The sequence below is a fragment of the Seriola dumerili genome, unplaced genomic scaffold, assembly GCF_002260705.1.
Source record: "Seriola dumerili isolate Sdu_G_001 unplaced genomic scaffold, Sdu_1.0 BDQW01000449.1, whole genome shotgun sequence".
NCBI lineage: Eukaryota > Metazoa > Chordata > Actinopteri > Carangiformes > Carangidae > Seriola > Seriola dumerili.
The window spans coordinates 7,764,256-7,785,831 of NW_019174704.1; the positions used below are offsets into that span (position 1 = coordinate 7,764,256).

Below are 21,576 nucleotides of genomic sequence, written 5' to 3' on the forward strand. Positions count from 1 at the left end.
CTGAATATTGCTAGAGCTGCTTAGTGTGACTGGGCATGCACAAATGGTGCAGGTCTGTGCAGCTGCAAAGGGATTATTTCTTCCCTCTGTCTCTTTAAGAAAACAGAGTGACGCTCCACATAGAATGAATGTTGAATGTTCAGCCCATGTTGATTCATCACAAACACACATGAAATGGAGTGAAATCTAACGTCACAGGTTGCAAATTACTAAACCCTGTCTACCTTAAGCATAAGTGGTCTCATCCCTTTGTGTGTGAGCAGCCCATTGTTGTCGTTAACATTGTGTCAGTATTCACATTGTACTTATTCAAATTGACACCAGTGTTTTTTTCTCTTTTAGAAACAAATCTTTGAGTTTGTTTCTCAAAAATGTTATAAATCTTTTGATTCATGGTGGAAGAATTAGTCTCATACATGGAAACTCTCATGTTTCTTGCTTGGTACTTGCTTCCTGTATGGCACCATATAACCTTTATGGTTGCTGCTGTTTTTCACACCTGGCTATGACAATAGTTACGCTTGGGAATAACAAACTTGATGTTGTGGCATATTCTCTTACATTGTTTTTTATCCCTTTGTTTTATTTTTTTAATAATCACATGACTTTCATATGGCTCCATTTAAAATTGAAACTGTACAGAAAACTGCAGGCTTGAAAAAAAATGAAAACTTAAATATCCAGTTTTGTGCCGGAGAGATGTGTCGTCCCATATAGAAGAGATACCTGACCTAGACATTAGATGCATGCTTAGTTAGACAGAGCAACAGCAAAAACATTTTATAGTAGGTAATAAAATAGAAAAAGCTGAGAGAAATGAGAAACCGGCACTCTGACTATATTAAACAGGCATTTAAAGTATTTGTGATATTCATCAGAACCAGACTAGAGTTCAATGCTCCTTAACAGCCTGTAACAATAGTTCCTGATGTTTCAAGTGTTTTGTATGCCCTCTGTCCCACCCTTTGCATATACATTTAGTTGGCTATAGTAGGTGTTATGTTGTTCTGTGGAGAATATTTTGTTGATGGTTATTATTATTCACTCTAGAAAAAGAGACTTATATAATATAACTAACATATATTTTGCCTGTATGTCCAAATCTGTTCAAATTGACAAAAAAACTGTGAATCATTGATGAAAGTGTAAACATGCATATTAGCCTTTCAGTTTCTGGTGAAGACAACATAATTAATGTCATGCCTAACATTACTCCTCACTTCCTAGACTTTATACATAACACATACAAACATTTCCTGAATGATTGTGAGAAAGTTATACAGTAGACACTTAAATTATCGCTTTTTTATTGGGTATCAGCTCACCCCCAAAAATGGGGGTTAATGTGAAATGTTAACCAAACATTATATGATAATATACTGTACATTATACACATAGGAGATTGAAATACAATGGAAAAAGTATTGCTACCTTCAATAAATTCATTATAAAAAGTATGCTATGGCAGGATTTTGTAATGGAAGTACAATAAAGTTAGTGTTCATAGTATCATTTTTTAGTTTAAACAAGATCAAATAAATGCAGAGCTGGCATAAAATTCTGTATTGATGTTCCAATAGCATATAGTCCAAAGCAGTCGTTTAGCTTTTAAAGTAAGAATTGCTTATATAAATCAAAGAGCAATCTCGCGCAACCTTTTGGTGGTAGATGAGTGTTTACCTCCTTTATTGCTAGTGGGCTTATTCTTCTTCTGAAAGCAACAGTCTCCAGTCCACTTCAAAGATGAATAAAAGACATTATGTACCTCTTGAAGAATTAAACACACAAAGAGAAAGCACATTGAGATACTTAGATGAGCTGTGTGGTGGGTTTCATGAGGGAGGAATGAGGAAGTTATATAGTCCTTGAATGATTTGCAATTTAGTACGAATATTATATTATCATTTCTATGTTTTACATATGAATTTGTGTTTGTATTTATAGATGTTCTGGCATACAAACAAAACCTATAAAATTATTGTAGATCAAATTTCTGTTAATACATTATGTATTGTTTTATATCCATCTGTATGGTAGAATGTGTTGAAAACCAAAGCATTTAGGCCACACTCGGTTCGGAAATGTTGATCAGCTTTGTTGATTCAAACCGGTATCTTCACTACAACTTACTGTGTCATCCTTACTATAGTGTGAATATTTAGAATTGTCTGGATTATAGGCCTGAGATGCCTTGTCACATTTTTTTGAATACTGAAAAGCTGGTGAATATCGATTAAGGAGATTTTTGCAGGAGCCTTTGAGGCCTTGAGAGAGGAAAGTTGTCTAAAGAGACACTATGGACAAATAGGGTGTGAAGCATGCACATCCATAAGCTTTTTCACAGGTGCTGGATCAAAAAGGTGAAGCTAGAGACAAAAGTAAGAAAAAAGATCAGCACACTGTGGTAATGGCTCCTAGAAATTTGATAAAAATGGCAACGTTTCGATCTGAGAGGATCTTTGTCAGGCCACACACGGCTGATTGTGATCTCCATGGCTACAGGGCCTGACAAAGATCCTCTCAGATTGAAACGTTGCCATTTTATTGAATTTCTGGGGGCTATTACCATAGTGTGCTGATCTTTTTTCTTACTTTTGTCTAAAGAGACAACACGGACACTCTTATTTGCTCCATACTGCACTGATGCCTGCCTTTGTGAGATTGGCTACATTTGGCCAGTGAAACTATGTAACACATGACTCTTGAGACTATGACTGGTATTCATGTCACCCTCTTTAACCTTGTAACTATGACAGACAAAATGTTCAACTCTGGTTATATAACTGCCTCTACAGACGTCATCGTCCTTGCTGCTGATCTCTTGCTCCAAAGCACACAGTTATTGTCCTCAGTCGCTTCAGGCTCGGATCCACTGTGGCATGATTTAGACATTTAGCTGCTTTTATTATTATTTTTTTTTAAGTTCCCTTTCTCCAGCTCACATCATGTGAATTTGATTCTTCCCTTTTTATTCATGGCATGAAATGAGTGGCATTACATGAAATAAACATCTGTGTGAAACCTTTTCAAAAGATGCTGCTGTAATAGACCAGGATATCCATTCAGCAAAATTTATGACTGTGACCTGAAATTAAGTGGCTTTTAAGGTAGTTCTCTCTATTCAAAGACGTGACTATCTCTTCAACATAAATGAGGTTCATTAAGTATCAGGTGAAATCTCATCATTCATCATTTTTTTTTCTCCTGTCAGTGAGTCAACGCTTTTTTCTGGACACCCTCTCTGTTTAATATAGCTGATTCAAAGGACTTGGGGTTCAGCTTTTATTTTTCTTTCACGACAAAAGGTCACTGTCAAGAATCAGGTGTGTCGACACTTTGTGTTTCAGATGAGGAAAAAAAAAAGGTTTCACAATATGTGTGGGCCCAGCCCCTGTGTGTGACCTAGATGTGATTTAGATCTTTAGCTCAGGGTGTTGGCTGCATGTGCATTACACCACGGTTTGTTTTCGTGGAGTAAAATACACAACAGAGCAAAAGACCATAAACGGGCATGTCAGGTTTGAAGCTGAAATGAAAAGAGCACTCCCAAAACAGATTCCTCAGTCCTTTTGATGTTGAGTAGGTCATCTGCAATCTGTGATGTCAAGAGGCAAGACCTGGTCATTATAGTGCCATAGAGATGGGGAGTTCATATACCACAGTGATACTTGAGTTTTATTTTCAGGCTGAGTCCTGAAAACATGAGGAAATGTCAGTTACTTACATTTAGCTGAAGACATACTGATACTACAACCTGCATTCTTTGGCATGTACAGTGTAGTGGATACGTCTTCTGTTTCCCTCAGGATTTCTGTGATTTATATTGCAGTACTTTAAATATTAATATGATATGTATCTTTTAAGAGCCCCCAAAAATGTGTGATACTTTTTGGAAATCTCCAGAGAAAATCTGTTCCTCTATCTACAGTGAGTTCTTTGACAGGGTCTTTGACAGAGCTGGAGGTGATTTAAAGGTTTGCTCAAGGGTGCTTCAGCAGGGTGAACGAATCATGAATCATTGTCACAGTGAAGCATGAGTTCTACACTCACTAGACAAATCTGCTTTGCTGTTGGTATGAGCTGTTATCCCGAATAATGTGTGCACATAATTCCACTCACAGAGATTGTCTTTTTAAGCATCAGAATTAGCTGTATATCATTGTACTTTAATCAGGCATCAGTGTGTCAACACTCAGTGACTCTGAAAACTAGTGTGTGTGATTTTTTTTTTCCAGATGACTAATGAACCAGTTTTTTATCATTAAAAATGTAGATGCTATCAACCCACTTTCTTAATATGACATCAATTGTGATTATGTGCACAATATTTTCTTTCTGTGAAAAGGTGAAAGAAAGATCATCTACAGCTGGATTTGTGTCCTGTAGTTAAACTTAAATGTAAATTACCAAGAAAGAATATGAAGAATTAATGGTAGTTGTCATTTGTCACTTTATTTGTCAAATGCTCTTTTATCTGGAAATGGAAAATGTCTACAGTTCTGTACTTTTGGTCTCTGTGGATGAAAAGTTAGACAGAATGGATATTTGGTCATAGTGCAATTCAGTATTCAGCTGTTTATCTACCTGTTCCCTAAAAGAGATGAAAGTTTTTCACTACAAGCTGAACTGCTATTAAGAATAACCTGAATTGAACAACAGAGATTTGTGTGCTTTCAGGAGGAAGCTCTGGAAATATGGACGGCAGCGTTTCATAACAAGGAAAATGAAATAGCAATAGATAGGAATGGAGACATAAGGTCATTTTTTCCATGGACTGCTTGTGGAAGGCTATTTGGGTTCAGAGCCTGTGCATAAGAGAGTGGCTGCTTGTGGTTTTACAGATGCTCACTGATGAATTCATAATGATGATATTATTCTGGCTATCAGCTCAAAATGTTTCTTTGGGTGGAATTTTAAAAGAATCAATACCCTTCCACAATAATGTAATCAAAGATTTTACCTACAATCTGAGTTTGAGACAGTGGTACAAAGAAATAGCTGCATTGCCCTTTCCACCCGTGCCCTAGAATTGTGACCCACATATTTGCCCACACACTGCCTTAGGTAATTGCATCTTTTCCTGAGCAGCATCAGACAATAAAAGGCCTGAAATAATTTCGTAATTCATTTAGAATTGTTGAAAGAATATAATTATAAGGAAATTTGAGAGTAGATCTACCTGGTGAAAGGATGTTTGTTACTCATTGAAAGGATGTGGCCACCCACTGTGAGGTGGTGCTGTGTGGTGAATGTATAATTACAAGGCACTTTGGGAAAAGTATCATCAAAATCATTGACAAATGGTGTTGAGTAAGTGTAAAAAGCAAACACAGAATGACTGAAAAAAAACCTACATAAAATGTACAGTTAGACTGAGCAGGAATGAGCTTACTGCACACTAAAATTATAAGCTGAATTAATCAGTTATTAGTTATAAAACAGTGTTTATTTAGTGTATAAAATGTCTAAAATCTCCAATGATTTTCATCACATTTTAATAGGAGTTCAGGATATAGGAGTAATAGGAGTAATTTCTTCAAAATACCAATGAGCCAGGTTTGTTAAGATGAAATGTAAAAATACTTAATAGTTGTATCAGTGGTATTTTTGCTTGATCGTTTATTCAAATGATTCATTGATTATTCAAATAGTAATTTTTCAATGAGTGATTGATTCAGTATCTTGCAGGTTGTTTACACAGATGCAGTTATAAAGAGCATGGTGAAAGGGCATGTGTTTTTCCCTTAGTGCACAGCAGGTGAGGATGTGTTAGGCTCTATTGTGACAGGATTGTCCAGCGGGTAGAGCTCAGTCAGTGCAAGGGTTCAGCTGTTGCCCAAGGGGGGATTAGTGTGAAGCTGCTGCTTAGTTGAGATGGACAACGCTTATGGGAAAGCACAGCTCATGAGGGGCACAATGATTTGTTTCTTAACTGACCAGTGCCTTTTTTCTATTGGCTGTTCTATGGAAGAAAATGCTGTTTGGAGTGAGAAATGCCCCAAATAGTCCATTCTGTGATTTCTTTCCAATTTCCTTGCTCTGCTGTTGGATAAGGTCCGCAGTCGTAGCCAGTGGTTCTCCATCTATACTGAATTATGTGGTACAAAATGTCCTTGAGTAGAACATTGTGTAACTTCAAGCCAACCAACAGTGTGAATGGACAGAAGAGTGGTTATGCAGAAATGAGCCACCATTTCCTGTGATAAGGTGATTTTCTTCAGTTACTGCAGGTGGAACATCTAAGGCTGATGTGATGTTCTTATCTTTCTGAGAGAGGACGAAGCTCAAATGTTTGAAACATTTAGTGACATCAGTCTTACCCTAAATAAGGAAATCTTAAAAGTTTTTTTCATGTATTTATTATTGCCAATTATCTAAAATAAGGCTTCAGCTATCTTACATCTTTGACATCTATATCATTCTAAGCTGTGAATTACAGTATTCATTTGAGATTTTTTTTATATCCAATGTTATCTAATATCAAACACAGGGATTATTAATTCAAAGCTACAACAGTGAGTCTTTTTTTTTGGGTTTTATTTATGAAAAAACAGTTAGTTACCAAGTAAACCATCTCTTTAGCCTATCTTTAAACCCAGCATTAAATAGTCATCACTGCTGTTACAATGTATTGAGAGTGAGTATAGGTTGTTACAATGATGAAAGCATACAGCCAGAAACTTTATTAATATTCATCAGACTAACAAATGGGTTTTGTGTATGAAAAATATCCTAGACCTGAAGAAAATGGAAACCAGTGGCTTAATGGACATAGTTGCCATGGTTGGGGGAAAATAGACACCACACATTGTTACCATGGGAACACAGAGTGAACAGCAGTGCCACAGTCTAATTAATGACAGTCAGTGCCTCAGCAGAGGGCTACGATGACATCATCAATACCAGTATCACAGATGTAGCTAGAGGCAATATGGCTTAATGTCTGAGTGATTATCAAAATAATCCAGTTTTTCACTGATGTAAAGGCGAGCAGTCTGGACAAAGGTACAGGATGTAAAGAACCCAACACTAAGCATTTATTATGTAGTGAGGCCTGCTTATCAGCACTAAATGTCATCTCATTATCCAATAGCATGACCTACATAAAAGAGCGGAACTAATCTCTATGTAGGCGGATGGTGAATAATGCAGTAAAATGTGGGAGATCTTTATGAATCTTAGATGTCTCACACTTGTTGGTTGCTCGCATAGCAGTTTAGTTCAGAATGATCCTATATCATCATTCTGGCATTGTTCACTTCCTCAGCATTGTTTAGCACCAACTTGTGTATGTATTTTCTATTGGCATTAATTCATTTTTGTTAAATAACAAGCAGCAACTGACCCTGCATCAATATGTCAATAAACCCATCTGAGTTACTCTGAGATATCACTTTAGCTTGCAACTTTAGAGGTACATCATATTAGGTGAGATATTTATTTAACAAGACTTGCATGTGAAACTGCACTTTGGCAAAGCAGTGCTTTGAGCAAAATCCTAATGTCAGCATGCTAACATGCTCACAAAGACAATGCTAACATGCTTATGTTCTATAGGTTTAATGTTTACCATGTTCACCATCTTAGTTTTCTGTGTATGCATGCAAAAAATTGCTAATTTGGACTAAGCACAAAGTACAGATGCAGCCTATATGGGTGTCATTAGTTTGCAGATATGTGTTCATAAAGCAAAGTGTTGGACAAATCTTTTTAGCAAAAATTTTAGCTGATGATGGTGCTGGATGAAAGGTCATTTTGGCATGAGTTTTGATAACTATTACAATCTATCCTGAGGGGAACATGAGTACTCAGCTCACTTAGCCATAGCCATTCATCCAGTATAGTTGTTGTGACATTTCACTCAAAGCCACATATGTGAACAGGATACATCATCTGGGAATCCTGATCAAATGTGGACCAAATAGTTTAACTGACCGACAGACCAACACTGTCATCCTTAAAGCCATGCTGCTAGCATGGATAAAATATACCAGTCTTATCTTTGCAAGCCACAAAGTTTGGCTGCAGTAGAGAAGCCCATCCATGTTAAATCTCACAGTCTTTAGATTTGCTCTGTTGGCCCAAAGGAAATAATTTGTCAGTTACACAGTAGAAGGTATTTGTGCTATAAATTGTTGAGTTAAGAACTTCAGAATTGATCAGGCTGTTGAAGAACATTAATGCCCTCTGTGGCTGACTAAGCATTATGTATGCATTATTGGAGCTTGAGGGAAAAAGAATTGATTGCAAAAACAGAAACTATTAAGAGACAATGCAAATATGTTACCGTTACTTTGCAGGAACTATTGTGAATGAGTTGCTAACATGAACTAACTTTCTGTAGAACCTTTGCCTTTCTCATCCTTTTAGTATCCTTTGGTGTAAAGCAATCACAGACTAGACAGGTTGGTAAATACGAATGTGCTGTGTGCAGTTTATTGACATCATGTTGCATGATTTCTGTGTGTTGAAGGTCAGTTTTTAGACAGTTACCTCTCATCTCCATGTGGAGCCACAATGTCTCTCTGTGGCCTAATTATACGCTGTTTCAGGAGTTTTCAACTCCTGCATCACTTATTCATCTATGTTTTTTTTTTTTTGTCTTTTTTCATTTATGTGACACACAGTCTATTGCACCCATCTGTATCAAATGTTATGTATAAATAGAACTGATTACTTTTCAAGCTCTTGTAAACCACAGTTCCTCAATGTTGGCTTGTGGTTTTCGAGATCTGATAGCAATATAAACCAAGACAGACCTTGTTATCTCACTTCATACTTTATGTATCTTTATGATCAAAGCTGTGTTCAAATGATGGTACAGAGGTTGAAAACATTTATACTTTCTTATTGAATAGAAAGTTTATTTCTTATTTAGTAGATTAAACTATACATACATTAAAATGTACATTACATGTGCCCTCATGCTGTTTTTGTTCTCACTGTTGTGTTCATATAAGATCACTTTGCTATTGCACAGTAAAATGAATTTTAGTGTGAGTTATGGATTGTTCTTGTTATAGCTTTTTTTTTTAGATATCTCTTTATAGTTATCAAACTGCAAGGGAATGGGCTGTAGTGTTGACATTTTTTCTGACACTTTCTGATTACTGAAGCCTCAAGAAACCATTAAGGTCCATTATAATATCCACCCATTCATGCAAACTCCACACTTAAAAGCCCCCATTTAATTTAATAGATCTAGCTAAATGAAAACATTTTAACCGTGCAAAGTAAACATGGATTTACATTACAAAAAATACAAATTTGCTTGTATTTATTAATGTAAATAAAGAAAAATCAGTGGTAGTTTTAATTTCTTCAGCTGTGCAGACTGAATAAATGTTGGTAGTGATATAGTAGAGTACCCCATACAAAACTGAAAACTCTGCTACACAAAACCTTTTTAAGTGATCATTCTTGATTGAAACATAAAAGATCACTATTATTTATATCAACATTTAACTCTGAAAGCTTGGCTTTAAAATGAGGCCAAAAACTAGGATGCAAATGACTTGCTTTGGTTGACCCCCATGGTTGCTGCTGATGGTAGAAAAAGCGTTAATAGAAACACGCAGTTGCAGACATAATGACACGTGCATCAGTACTAATTTAATACTAGTTTACTCTGGTTGACAGCATATTTCGCATAGTGTCTCATTCTGAGTTGAATCACTTTTATAATAGCCAAACAATTACCGTATAGTTGATTTGATTGGATTACTTTTACCAGCAATTTCCTCATTTTGGAGGGTACAGTAACAATAATTTATTGTTCCTGATGGTTATATGTAGTGTTAATTTTATCAGCTATCACCTATAAGTTACCATAGTTACTGAAAAGAAAATTATTGCCATTTGGTTTTGCCCAGCCCTACCTACTAACTCAGTGTCTGTCATCCACCTGACTTTCATGTCTTGCAGACATGACAGAAACTGGAACACCAGTGTGATACACAGTGGGAGCTCCACACAGAAAGGGCCAACGTGGGGAATTGAATTTGGCCAGTGTAGTTGGGGGCCTCTGTGGTGCCTGGTGGCCTCACTGTGTTGAGTCTGTCTGAAATGTAACATGTTTGAAAGTTTCAACCAATACAGAGGTGCAGAACAAGGATTTTATGTCCTATGTGATTTACTGTTATTTAGTTCATAAACTCCAATATGATGAATCTCTGCTTTTACCTTTCTATAAGAAGCATATTGTGGCTGCTTTGTTAGACGCTCAGCAGACAATTTGATTGATTAGCCATCGCTTTCATGATAAACACATATCTAAATACAAAGCACATGTTAAGTGTTAATGACTGTGTGCAAGAGATGCCACTGTACCTGCAGTCACAGTTTTTAAATGTTATCATCTCAGTACAAAAGATTTACCACTCAATTGAGCACAAAGATGTGGTCATTTAGTTTGTGTGGTATAAGTCACTGGAGGACCAGAGAGACTGGCTGTGCTTCTGTGACACCATTTCTCACAAGATGGTTAAAATTATATCATAATGGTACAATATCGTAAGCCAGATCAGTCGTCAAAATCTGGACTTCTGCAACAGCTGCAGTCTGAATCGGCTGTGGGAAAGTGTGACTCATTACATGAAGATGGCCATTGAGACAAGTGGTCTGTATATCTATCATTGTCTCAGCTGTGTGTCTCAAGCTCATGGTCTCTTGGAGAGTAATTTTAATCATAAAACATTGAATAAGGAGGACTGGCAGAGCCAGAGGCAGCCATTTGGTTTGCTTTGACTTGACTTCAAATCACATGTCCACAGACTGGTGTCTGTCTGATTTGCAACAAATTTTCTTTTGTTAGTTTGATAGTTGCTATCTTAATGATAAAATCTGTCTATTTTAAGAATATGGCAATAAAAAATGTAGAACACAAAATAAAGAATTTTGTGCAGCTCAGATTGTACTGTAGCCACAGTATTTCATATTTCTTTATATTACATCTTACAACTTTGACAACTTTATTGATTGCGAAAAATGTTCAAACAGGCCGTTGGTACTCGCAGGCCATTGCTCACCATCTCCATCATGAGAGTCTCCATTTGTCTAACTGAGAACATGCACTAAAGGTTTTCTGATGTTGCAGACTGACCTGTCAAAGCAGTCGGTTCTCATGTGCTCTTTTGTCTGTACTCTTCACTCATATGACAAGTGGCCTTTATCACAAGACCATCTATTAGGGAAACTCTACTTTGCAACCTGAATGTCCAGGATTGAAAGAAAAGGAAATTGTGAGATGCAGCATCAAAATAAGAGCCACAAACTGAGTTGTGACACTCAGCACTAAGGCTTTGTCTAAAATATCAAAATCTATAACTGAAGTACACATTCCTTGTCAAAATTTGTTAGATATAACTAAGTCAATACAGGCCAGAGGGAAAAATCCTTTAGTGATTATCACGAGTTACAAACAGCTTAGCAGCTGGTGTCCTGATGGATCAGTGTCATAAGAGTTATACCATGTACAGTTTAGTGATATTTTTGGTTTGAAACAGACTTTGGACCAGTGTTATACTGTATGTCACTCTCCACATGTGCTTGTTAGCTGTGGCTTTATGGATGGCACTGTCATCCACCACTTTGGTCCAGACTGAAATATTTCAACAATGAAATTTGATGCAGACATTCATCCCTCCCGCAGTATAAATTATTCTAACTTATCTTTTCATCAAGTGTCATCAGGCCAAATTTTTATTTGGCCCGTGCTTTGGTTTATGAACAAATTTCTACAAATTTAATGACATTCCCATCAGCCTCAGCTGTACTTTGGGTTTCATGCTAATTAACTAAATGTTAGCATGTTACATGCTAACATTTGATGGTGAACATGTTGAGCATAATACCTCCTAAACATCAGCATGTTAGCATTGTCATTGTGAGCATGTCAGCATTTAGCTCAAAGCACCAATATGTAGCCTCACAGAGCTGTAGACTCCTTGTCTTGTTTCAATGTAAACTATTTACTAAAAAGGGGAAGAATTGGCAAAAGCAATTAAATACAGTAGAGATGTTCCAGCACCACTTTTTTCCTTCCCGATTCTGATACCTGAACTTGTGTATCGGCCCATACTGAGTACTGATCCGATACCACAGCTGTACTCTCCTAACCCTGAATGGATGTGATATGATTGCTGTCTTTGTTGTATGGCATGGCTCAGGTTAAACCCTTGAACATGAACAGATACATGAATGCCATATCAATATCAATCATAAAAAAAAGAAATTCTAGGACAGTTCCAACACTAGTTCTAACACATGTGCTACTCCTCAAAATTAAAGCCTTTCATACTTAACACGTTGTGTTCTTACTGGTTTGACTTTCTAGTGTAACATATTGCTGATGTTTTGCTAATAATTAATGTTATACTATTTGTTGGAAAGAGTGGCGAAGAAGAATTGCTGTTTTATCTGGGTATGAAACTATAAAGTTTATTAATAAATTACGTGGGATCAGATTGATGATTGGTGGTGGACTTGTGAACTCGCCGATACAGTATTCTTGACAGTATCTTAAGCGATTCTGATACTAGTATCTTATCAAAACAACTCAAAACAACATTAAACTTTAATCAACAGAAACATAAAGGCGATTTTAAAGAATTTGTAATGTTTTTAAAGCTCATTTCATTTTGCAGCCCAAGGGTTGGGAACCACTGAACTAGGTGATACAACCCAATGTTTATTTTCTCTTCAAAGACGCATTAAAGGTATTCAATGCAATCAAGTTTGGTAGCCCCTCCTCATTAACACCCTGCTGCCCTTGAGTAAGGCCTGAACTCCAACTGCTACAGTGGAGCTACTTAGTGGCCGGCAGATGAGATAGATAGATGGATATGTTCTAATATAATTCCAATGAGGTTCGCTCAGTTGTTTATGAACAATGAAGAGACATAACACAGATTTAAAATGGCCTACCAGTATTAACAAGTGTGAAAATGTTTTGCTAAGAAGCTGCTAAGAAGTCTGGGGTTGCATATTTAACAAATAACTAAGATCACATTCAGGTTTGTCATAAAAATAAATCAAGAAATAAACAGGCTATTCTTCAAAGATAAATGTGGACCTGCCTGATAGATTAAGGGCTACTTGTCATGCTTCCATGGCCAAGTGGTATTAGGCTTCACTTCAGACCGTACCATTCACAATTTCACACCCTGTGTAAACTACGTTGCAAATCCATATTACACATATAGGCAGTTGTTCATTACAGTACTCTAAATGGCTTTTAGTGTGGTGCTATTATGCATTAAGCACGTGTTAAAGATTACAATCGGCTCCCTCCTCCCGGCCAGTAAAGGTTTCTTTCGGTTGTGTTGCACAGGCGACTGCTTATACTGCTGCCGTCGTTAGCCGAGTATTGAGCTACCAGCTGACCTACTTTCTCTGTTCTCAGCCACTCAGTCCTGTTTACAAGCCACTGCCAGCGGAGGATGTGGAGTACAGTGCCTGGAAAATAGACGGACACAGCCCACAAAGACCACGAATGGGAAATTTGGTCGTGTGTTGTTGATAAATTGGGACTGCCAAAGCCGCAGACAGCTCACCGGCGATTAATAACAGCACGTTATTAACTTAGGCGTTGTTATGCAATTTAACGCTTTCAGAGCTCTCTCCGGGTCAGTCAGACGCTGGTGGCTGTGCTCAGCTGATATGCTGTAGTTTAAAGAAAATGACTGGATTGATTAAAGTTAACTGTGGATATTTATTTCTGCTGGAGACCCGTTTTCAAGGTACGTGAGATTTAATTTAAGGTTTCAGTTTCGCGTCACTCTGATAGAGGAGCGGAAAATGTCATATCGTTGCCATTCGTTTACACTGTATAACATCAAAGTTCACGAGTGGCCTCTTTCCAAATTAAAGTGGAGGTGGTCGACCGCATGATTAGCCCCTGTCAAGACCTCGTTAATCATTTACTACAAGACTCAGTGTAAGCTGAAGATATATTTTGTCAAACACAGGAGTCTATATCAGCAGCTACATATACTCAGCGCTCTTGAATGCTGCTTACATGTTTTTAGCTCTCTGTCATCAAGTGCCCTGGTTACAAGGTTGAAATAACCTATTTTTTTTTCCGTTGTACCATTGCTGATGACATTCATGGCAAAACACTAAAGGGATTTTCGTCACTGGCTCCTCAAAGACGCGAGATAGCAAAATGTTAAATGTCACAGGAAAAGAATTCCTTGAATAATTTCTCAGCAAGCTTAGGTCAGGCTGATGTTACCCAACCTGGCAGCTTTAAGTCTACTGGAGTTCACATTTCTCTGACTAACCCACAGTTTTCTTGTTCTCAAGGCATTTTGGGTTTCATATTTGCACCTGACATGATTTTCTATTGAGAGATTTCCTCTGTTTAACCCTGTGCTGATGTGTGGTAGCATTACTTATTTACCATGTATATACTACGAAGTTAAAGGGTCATTGAGTGCACTCATTGGCCTTTCCAGTGTTTTTCATTTGTAAGTGTGTAACCAAAGCGCCTCCTGTTTCCTTATCACTTACAGAGAGCTTTCCTTAAGACAGAAATCACAACAGAAAACTGAGACTTTTCTTTTTCTAATTGAGAAACTGACCTGTTCTTACATGTTAATAGAAATGAAATATTTGAAAAGCATTTTTGAATTTTTTGTTTATGTTTACACATCTGTGTATACTGCATATATGGACTAATATGTGATGACTAGCAGATGTATATTGGTTAGATTAATATTTAACCATAATAACCATCTTATGGGGAAATAAAGCAAATGAGTTGATGGTAATTCTGTACAAATATGATTTCATGTTAAATACAATCCAAACAGATTAAATTACGTGTTAAAACAAATATAATGTATTACGTACAAAAATATGGTCTAGCATGTTTTTTGTGTTTATAGACATTGCAGTGTTTAGTGAAGTGGTGTTATGAAGTATTGGAAATAAACTAAAAATAAATAAATAAATAAACATCCAGATTGACTGAAACTTAGCTTGTCCAGGCCCTGTTAGTGTTTACCTGACAGCTTGACCTGCCGGCTCAAAACCAGATGCAGGTGGTCAGGAAATGTAAACTTTATGGCAAGCAGACAGTAGTACCCTAGACTTCAGGGTTGGATTAGCAAGTAGCTGAAACTCATCCATCTGTCAGTGAGCTGTCTGGGTTCAATACCATAACACTTTTTAAAGAATGTTGTTGGCTTTCAGATATTAATTTTCATGTGTATGTGTGTGTGTGTGTGTGTCAGCAGGTGAAACATTAGCATGAACATCATAAACCTTGTTAAAAAGTCCCCTGTTGATAACAATAGTGGTTAGCTGCATTTATTTGGTGGATTTATTGTGGTATTCCAGGGAAGAGATTTTTCAGTACCACTTTTTAAAAAGCTAAATTATACCAGTTATATCTAATGGCTTTATGAATATTTGCTATTTAATTTGTCATGGGGAATAATACAGTCAACAATGGTGATGATAAACATTTCTTTTTTTGTGACCTTTCAATCTGGGGACTTTAATATTCAGATTTTTTTTTCTTATGTTCGATCTAGCACTTGATTTGTTTATTTATTTATTTTTTTACAAAATATGTGTGTTCTTTATTATTGCTTAATAATGCATTTCTAAATATTTTTTAACCTTTAATTAAGCCATTATTTACTATTTATTTTTTATTCAAAGTGTGCCTTTTTTTTGATAGCAGTACAGATTTTTCTCATGGAGTTACATGTGACCTAAAGTGGTTTGTGCATTTTTTATGGTTTTGATACTCAGACATGGACTATAGCTCACATTACAATTTTCTGTATGTATGTAAATCAGTGACATGAGTCCCCTATATTAACCATTTCTGCTTTGGTGATTAAAAACCAGGAGCGGGTGATAAGATTATGGTTTTTCTATTCTGATAAAGTTTCTGGAAAATCAGTTGAGAAACTGTATATGAATGGGCATGTTTTTGGCTGATCCAGAGAATTAAACACCAGACAAATAAAGCTGCATCATCACACTGATGCATAAAGCCAGTATTACCATAAAGCAGTTCTGCTCCTTGATTTGTATTAATGGCCTAACATGCCCAGAGATATTAAAATGCTATGGTTAAATCAATGATTACTGACAAATTTATATAGTAATAGTAATAAGAACCCAAAGTCAGGAGAAAAAATACCAGTTGAATTATTTATAAACTGGCTCTGGCTCTGTCTAGATGCAAGGATGCAAGGTAATTGTGCAAGACATAGCTCTAATTTGGGAGTTGTACGATACATTATGGGCAGTTCTTTCCCAGTATGATATAGATCAACAGAGTAGGCTTTTTTGGTCTTTGTGCTTACAGTAGATTAAAGATAAACTGCGCTGCTATATGAAATACAGAGCAAACACCATGCATGCTACAACATTAGCATTATGAGGTAAAAAGTCTGGATTTTGTTCTTATCTAATGCACTAAGGACAATGGGCCTCGTTCATCAATTTATTCTTCAGTTCACGAAGAGATACCGTAAGGGAAAGTTGAGGAAATGCCAAAACGAAAATCTAAAGACGGAGCACCGGAATCAAAACGCAAAAGGAATTTTAGTAGTTCTGAAGTGGAGGTACTGCTGCAGGAAGTGAGCCACAAACGAGCGGTTATGTGTTAATGTAGCGTTCATTTATTTTAAAAGACCATAATGCTTTGTAGAAATAACAAGTTTTTTTTTTTTAATATTATAAATTACAAAAATATTATTGTAATTTAAATATAATATTATATAACTAGAACAGAAGAAAATGCAATAACCACTTATTTTTGCTCAAACATGTCAGCATTCAAATGTGCGCAAGAGTACTCTTGAGTGTGCATAGATTCTGTTCTTAACTAAGAACAAATCCCAAATAAGAAAACATTGGTGAATGTCAGAATCTTCGTAAAAAGTGCGTAAGTGGGTTTTAGGAAGAAATTTCTTCTTAAGAATGGTTGGTGAATGAGGCCCAATGAGTTCTTAAGCTATATCTGTGACTATATGGTGTGTCACCAATATGCAGTCCTTATGTGTTAAAGCTGACAGGCATGCCAGCCACACCCCAGTCACTGACGTCAAACAGGTATTCTGTCTTTGACAGCTACAGGGAAATATCTTCTGTGAACATCAGGACCCAACCTATCATCTGTGCCCAATTCCCTTTACAAGCCACTTAGTGTGAAGTTACTGATGCTATCAATAACAACCTGATTGCATCAGCGGTATAATTCATCATTAACCAGGGGCTACACACAGATGTTGATAATCCCTAAAGGATCTGTCAGATACAGTAACATGACAGTGTTGCAGTATTTCAAATAGTTTTCATCTTCATTTCAAGGTGTAGCTGCAGCATGTGTGTGACCCTTAATGTTCAAACACCAGCACCAGTGTGTGTTTGCAGTGGAGGAGTATATCTTCAGCAACAAGCAAACTGTGTGATGTCAGCAAGTCACACTGATATACTTTTTTCTCATCAAAGCCATCAGTGGTTTTAGTGACAGTACATTGGTATTTGAAATGTAAATAAGACTGGTAGTAACTGTTAAGATTTGTTGGATGTTTAGGAATGCAACACTGGATACAAACACTAAATATGCAACTGCTGCTTGCCTCAGAAAAGCTAGTAAATTTGTTTACTGGACCTTAAATCGAATGTACGAAGGGACAGCATTATATCCTGCAAGGCGATATAGAGGAGGGAGGGTTGGATGTGAGGTGCAGTTGAAGCAGCAGGTGTCTTTCCTCCATTAAACTTTAAAATGAAACCTAAATTCTCTCAAGAAAAACAGTGTAATTCCTCCATTGAGTTTCCTCTTTGTAAGGCTATGCATAATAATAAAATAATTAATAGTCAGAGCAATAACCTCCCTCTCTTTTATAGCCTGTTTACATACAGACCAGAGTTTGGTCATGAACTTGAACTTCAGTGTAGTGACTTCTGCCATGAGGTCAGGTTGCTGGTTAAAGGTTTTAAATACCTGAAGGCACAAGTGTAACTAGACTCTCGTGTTTTTGAGCTGTTAACCTTGCAAGGTGTGGATTAACCTCAATACGTTAAAAGAATGCAGGCTGATATGTGAGGTTTCATTTTACACAGCTTTGTAGAGTGAAGACATATAAGTTAAAGCTGCATAAAGGAATTCCTGATGCATCTAAAATTGAAGATTTTTTTGTTGATTTTCCAAATAGGCATTTTAACAGTATTTTAAATTCACTTACCATTATTAATTTGTGTATGTTGTCTATAAAGGAGGTTTGTTTTCTGGTTTTGTCAGAATGCACCTCAGACAAAAGATTCCCATTTTGTTACTGTATCAACATTTCAGTAATGTTTTTTTTTGTTTTGTTTTTTTTTTAGTTCAGAGGTTTCCATCTCACATTGTAACACTTTAATCCATTTAAAGCAGTAGTTTCACAGTAATCATGTCAAGGCAGTAAATGTTTCAGACCAAGCATTAGTGTTTCCCAGCGATAGCAATTGTTTTTTGTTGTTGTTGTTTTTTTGTTGAACATAAACAGAATGTCATGGACAATTTAGGAAACATTAAAATTGTGATGGCCAATTAAATGATAAATTTAACAATGTAGAATTTCAGTCTTCAGTTGTTCAACAATCCCTTGAGATTCCTGTGCTATGATTGCAAACTTTCTCCTTGCTACCTTTACTGCTTTCTTTTCTATATCAATATAAAACACTTGTTTAAAAGTAGATAGAGACTGTGTTCATGGTTCAAAATCACTGACTTAAAGTAGGAAATGGGATGTGAAACTGAGCTTCCTCTGTTTAAGTCAAACACTTTGTATGCCCACACATCTTCCGGCATTGGAACTACACTGCACTGGAAGTTTCTCCCATCTCCACACAGGATCTCTGGAGCTCAGCCACAGTGACCGTCGGGTTGTTGGTCACCTCTCTTACCAAGGCAATTCTCCCCCAATTGGTCAGTCTGGCAGGGTGGCCAGCTCTAGGAAGAGTCCTGGTTGTTCCACACTTTTTTAAGAATTTAATAATTATGGAGGCCACTGTGCTCTTGGAAACCTTCAGTGTAGTAGATTTTTTTGTAGCCTTCTCCAGATCTGTGCCTCAACACTATCCCGTCTCTGAGCTCTGCAGGCAGCTCCTTCACCTCATGGCTTGGTTTTGTTCTGATATTTATATAGACAGGTGTGTGCCTTTCCAAATCATGTCCTATCTATTGAATTTGCCACAGGTGGTCTCCAATCAAGGTGTAGAAACATCTAAAACATGATCAAGACAAAAGGGAGGCACATTAGCTAAATTTCAAAGTAAAGGGTCTAACAAAGAAATTGTGAATCAGTATATGCACTTAAATTACAGAGGAACCAAAAATAAATTATAGCTAAATGATTGATTGTGCCTCCTGAACAGGACAAGGATTTTTACAGTGAAGATTGCGATAAGGCAAGGAAAAGGGGAGCAAATCAGAAACTATCTGGTGGATGAATGACAACAACAGGATTGTATGAGCATGACAGTTCTGTCAACAACAACTGTTGGGTTTTAAAGGAAGAAGCAGCTTTTAGATTTTCACCTAATTAACCTGAAACCAACGCATAAGTAGCATGCTTTTATCTTACCAGTGGGGATTTTTGATAGATCAACTGATATATAATATAGATTATAATCTTTTAGAGGCATTCTTCACATTTTTCAAATCCTACACATAAGGATTTTATATGAGATTATGTTGCCTGATAAGAGAGTATGAATTTGAGGATTTCCGTGATGACGCAAATGTTTATTGAATAAAACCATAGACATAATCAGTAGTTACATGGGGAGATGTCACAAGGGTAAGACATTGCTGTTTAATCATATTATAATTTAAAGAAATCCCATGTGTCCAGTGCTGATGCAAATCAATCTTGTAGTAGTAAACTGACAAATGAGTTTCTAAAATCAGCTGGCTGTCACTGGCTTGATTTTTTTTCCTCTTCTCATATTGTATGTTACACCTTTGAGAAATGTCTTGAGCTGCACTTAAAAAGCACTTGAAATGTATGCTTTCCTAATAAGTCTTTACATATTTACATCACTGTGGATAAAGTCATTTTAGTGATAAACAACTGAAATGATGGTTAAACAGCTACAGTTGTATGTTCGTATATGCTATGGGAGGAGAGAAAAATGGGTTAGTAGAGAATATTGAAACCCAAGATTAAAAAGATATTCCTATAATGAAATAGCTCTATTTCATTATAAGATTGTACTGCTTTTCTATTGCAAAAAGGACATAAAAACCTGCTCAGACTAGTTTTAAGCCAAGTGTAAACCTTAATTTTCTTTTATTAGATAGAGACTAATAATCTTTAAGTAGGTAATTATTCAGGGTTGTACCAACTCACTCTTACATTTCCATGTTACCAAATATTTCTCTACTGATAATGGCTCTCATTTGACTTGTTGATGATGGAAAATGCAATAACTGGTAGTTTCCCCAGAGGCCACTTGTGTACATCACTCAACGTGGATGTGAAATAAATACAAACACAGATGACTGCCTGAATTCTCATCACCCACCAATTGTAATTATAATTTGGATATAATATATATACAATGTAAGATATTTCTAGACCACAAAACCATGAACTATTTTAATCAAGGTTAAAGGAAAGTTTGTCTGTTGTTTTCCCACTTGAACGTGATGATGACTCTGAATAATATAACTGCTCTATTGTTATTGTTAGTATTTCAGATTTTGTAGGTGACTAACATGATCTATGTTCTGTTAACCACATGAAGAAAAAGAAAACATATTTTTTACATGCAGAAATGTCATTGATAACTGCAACTGAATACATCCTTATGTTGTTTCATTGCAGCTGAACAAGGCTCCAGTCTTTGAGTTCTTAGTTTGGAGGAGGTGGCCATTCTACACTCTCTTTTTTTATGCTGGGTTGTCAAAAGAGATGTCTGCTTCAGACAATTTTCTAGGTCAGGGGAGCTCCTCCTGTGCAAAAACCCTTCTTTAGTGATAAAGTACTATACCCAGGTAGAAACTGAAGATGCTTTATGCACTTTGCATTGTATTATAGTTTTTCAGCAAAGCACCTTATGTTAACATGAATTTATGCAACACAGTTTTTCATCCTGAGCAACATGCCCACTTTCAGGATGCTGTAATCAGTTTTGTCTGTGTTCACAGGTTTTGGTGTTTCTTTGGTGTACTGGAGGCAGTGGTGGGCAGCTGGTCTGCGGTAGAATTTTCCAAAAGAGTGTTCAGACAAGGTCAGCACGGATGGGACTTATAAGACTTCAGAAAGGGCCTGGTTGGAAAAGGGAGTGACTATGGACAACCTTTCTGACTTCGGTGGCCCCTGTCCATCCACCCGCCGGGAATGGGAGTGAGTTTGTGAATTTTCTAATCAATATGTATTTATCCTCTATATTGTTCAAATTGTTCTTCAACATTTTAATTATTCATAGCAAAGATGTTGCATTAATACACATAAATGTTGAAAGAAACCTGAGCTGGGATATGTTGTGTGTGCATGTGAATGCCCCCTTTACTTTGCTTTACCAGATGTCTCATATCCTGGATGACTCATGACATGAGTA

At 36.6% G+C, this 21,576-nt stretch overlaps 1 protein-coding gene across 7 annotated transcripts in view; it reads left to right on the plus strand.

The window, feature by feature from the left end:
* LOC111234344 (neuronal PAS domain-containing protein 2-like) overlaps positions 1–21,576 on the plus strand; it is a 40,730-nt gene that overhangs the window by 2,522 nt on the left and 16,632 nt on the right. For 6 of the 7 annotated variants that reach the window (XM_022762370.1, XM_022762375.1, XM_022762373.1 and 3 more), the window contains exons 1-2: positions 13,464–13,739; positions 21,164–21,362. In XM_022762370.1, coding sequence (XP_022618091.1) covers positions 21,307–21,362 — 56 coding nt within the window. In that variant the 5' untranslated portion in view covers positions 13,464–13,739; positions 21,164–21,306. Of the gene's footprint in view, positions 1–13,463; positions 13,740–21,163; positions 21,363–21,576 lie in introns of those variants that run through there. The other variant, XM_022762371.1, reaches the window with a different exon arrangement.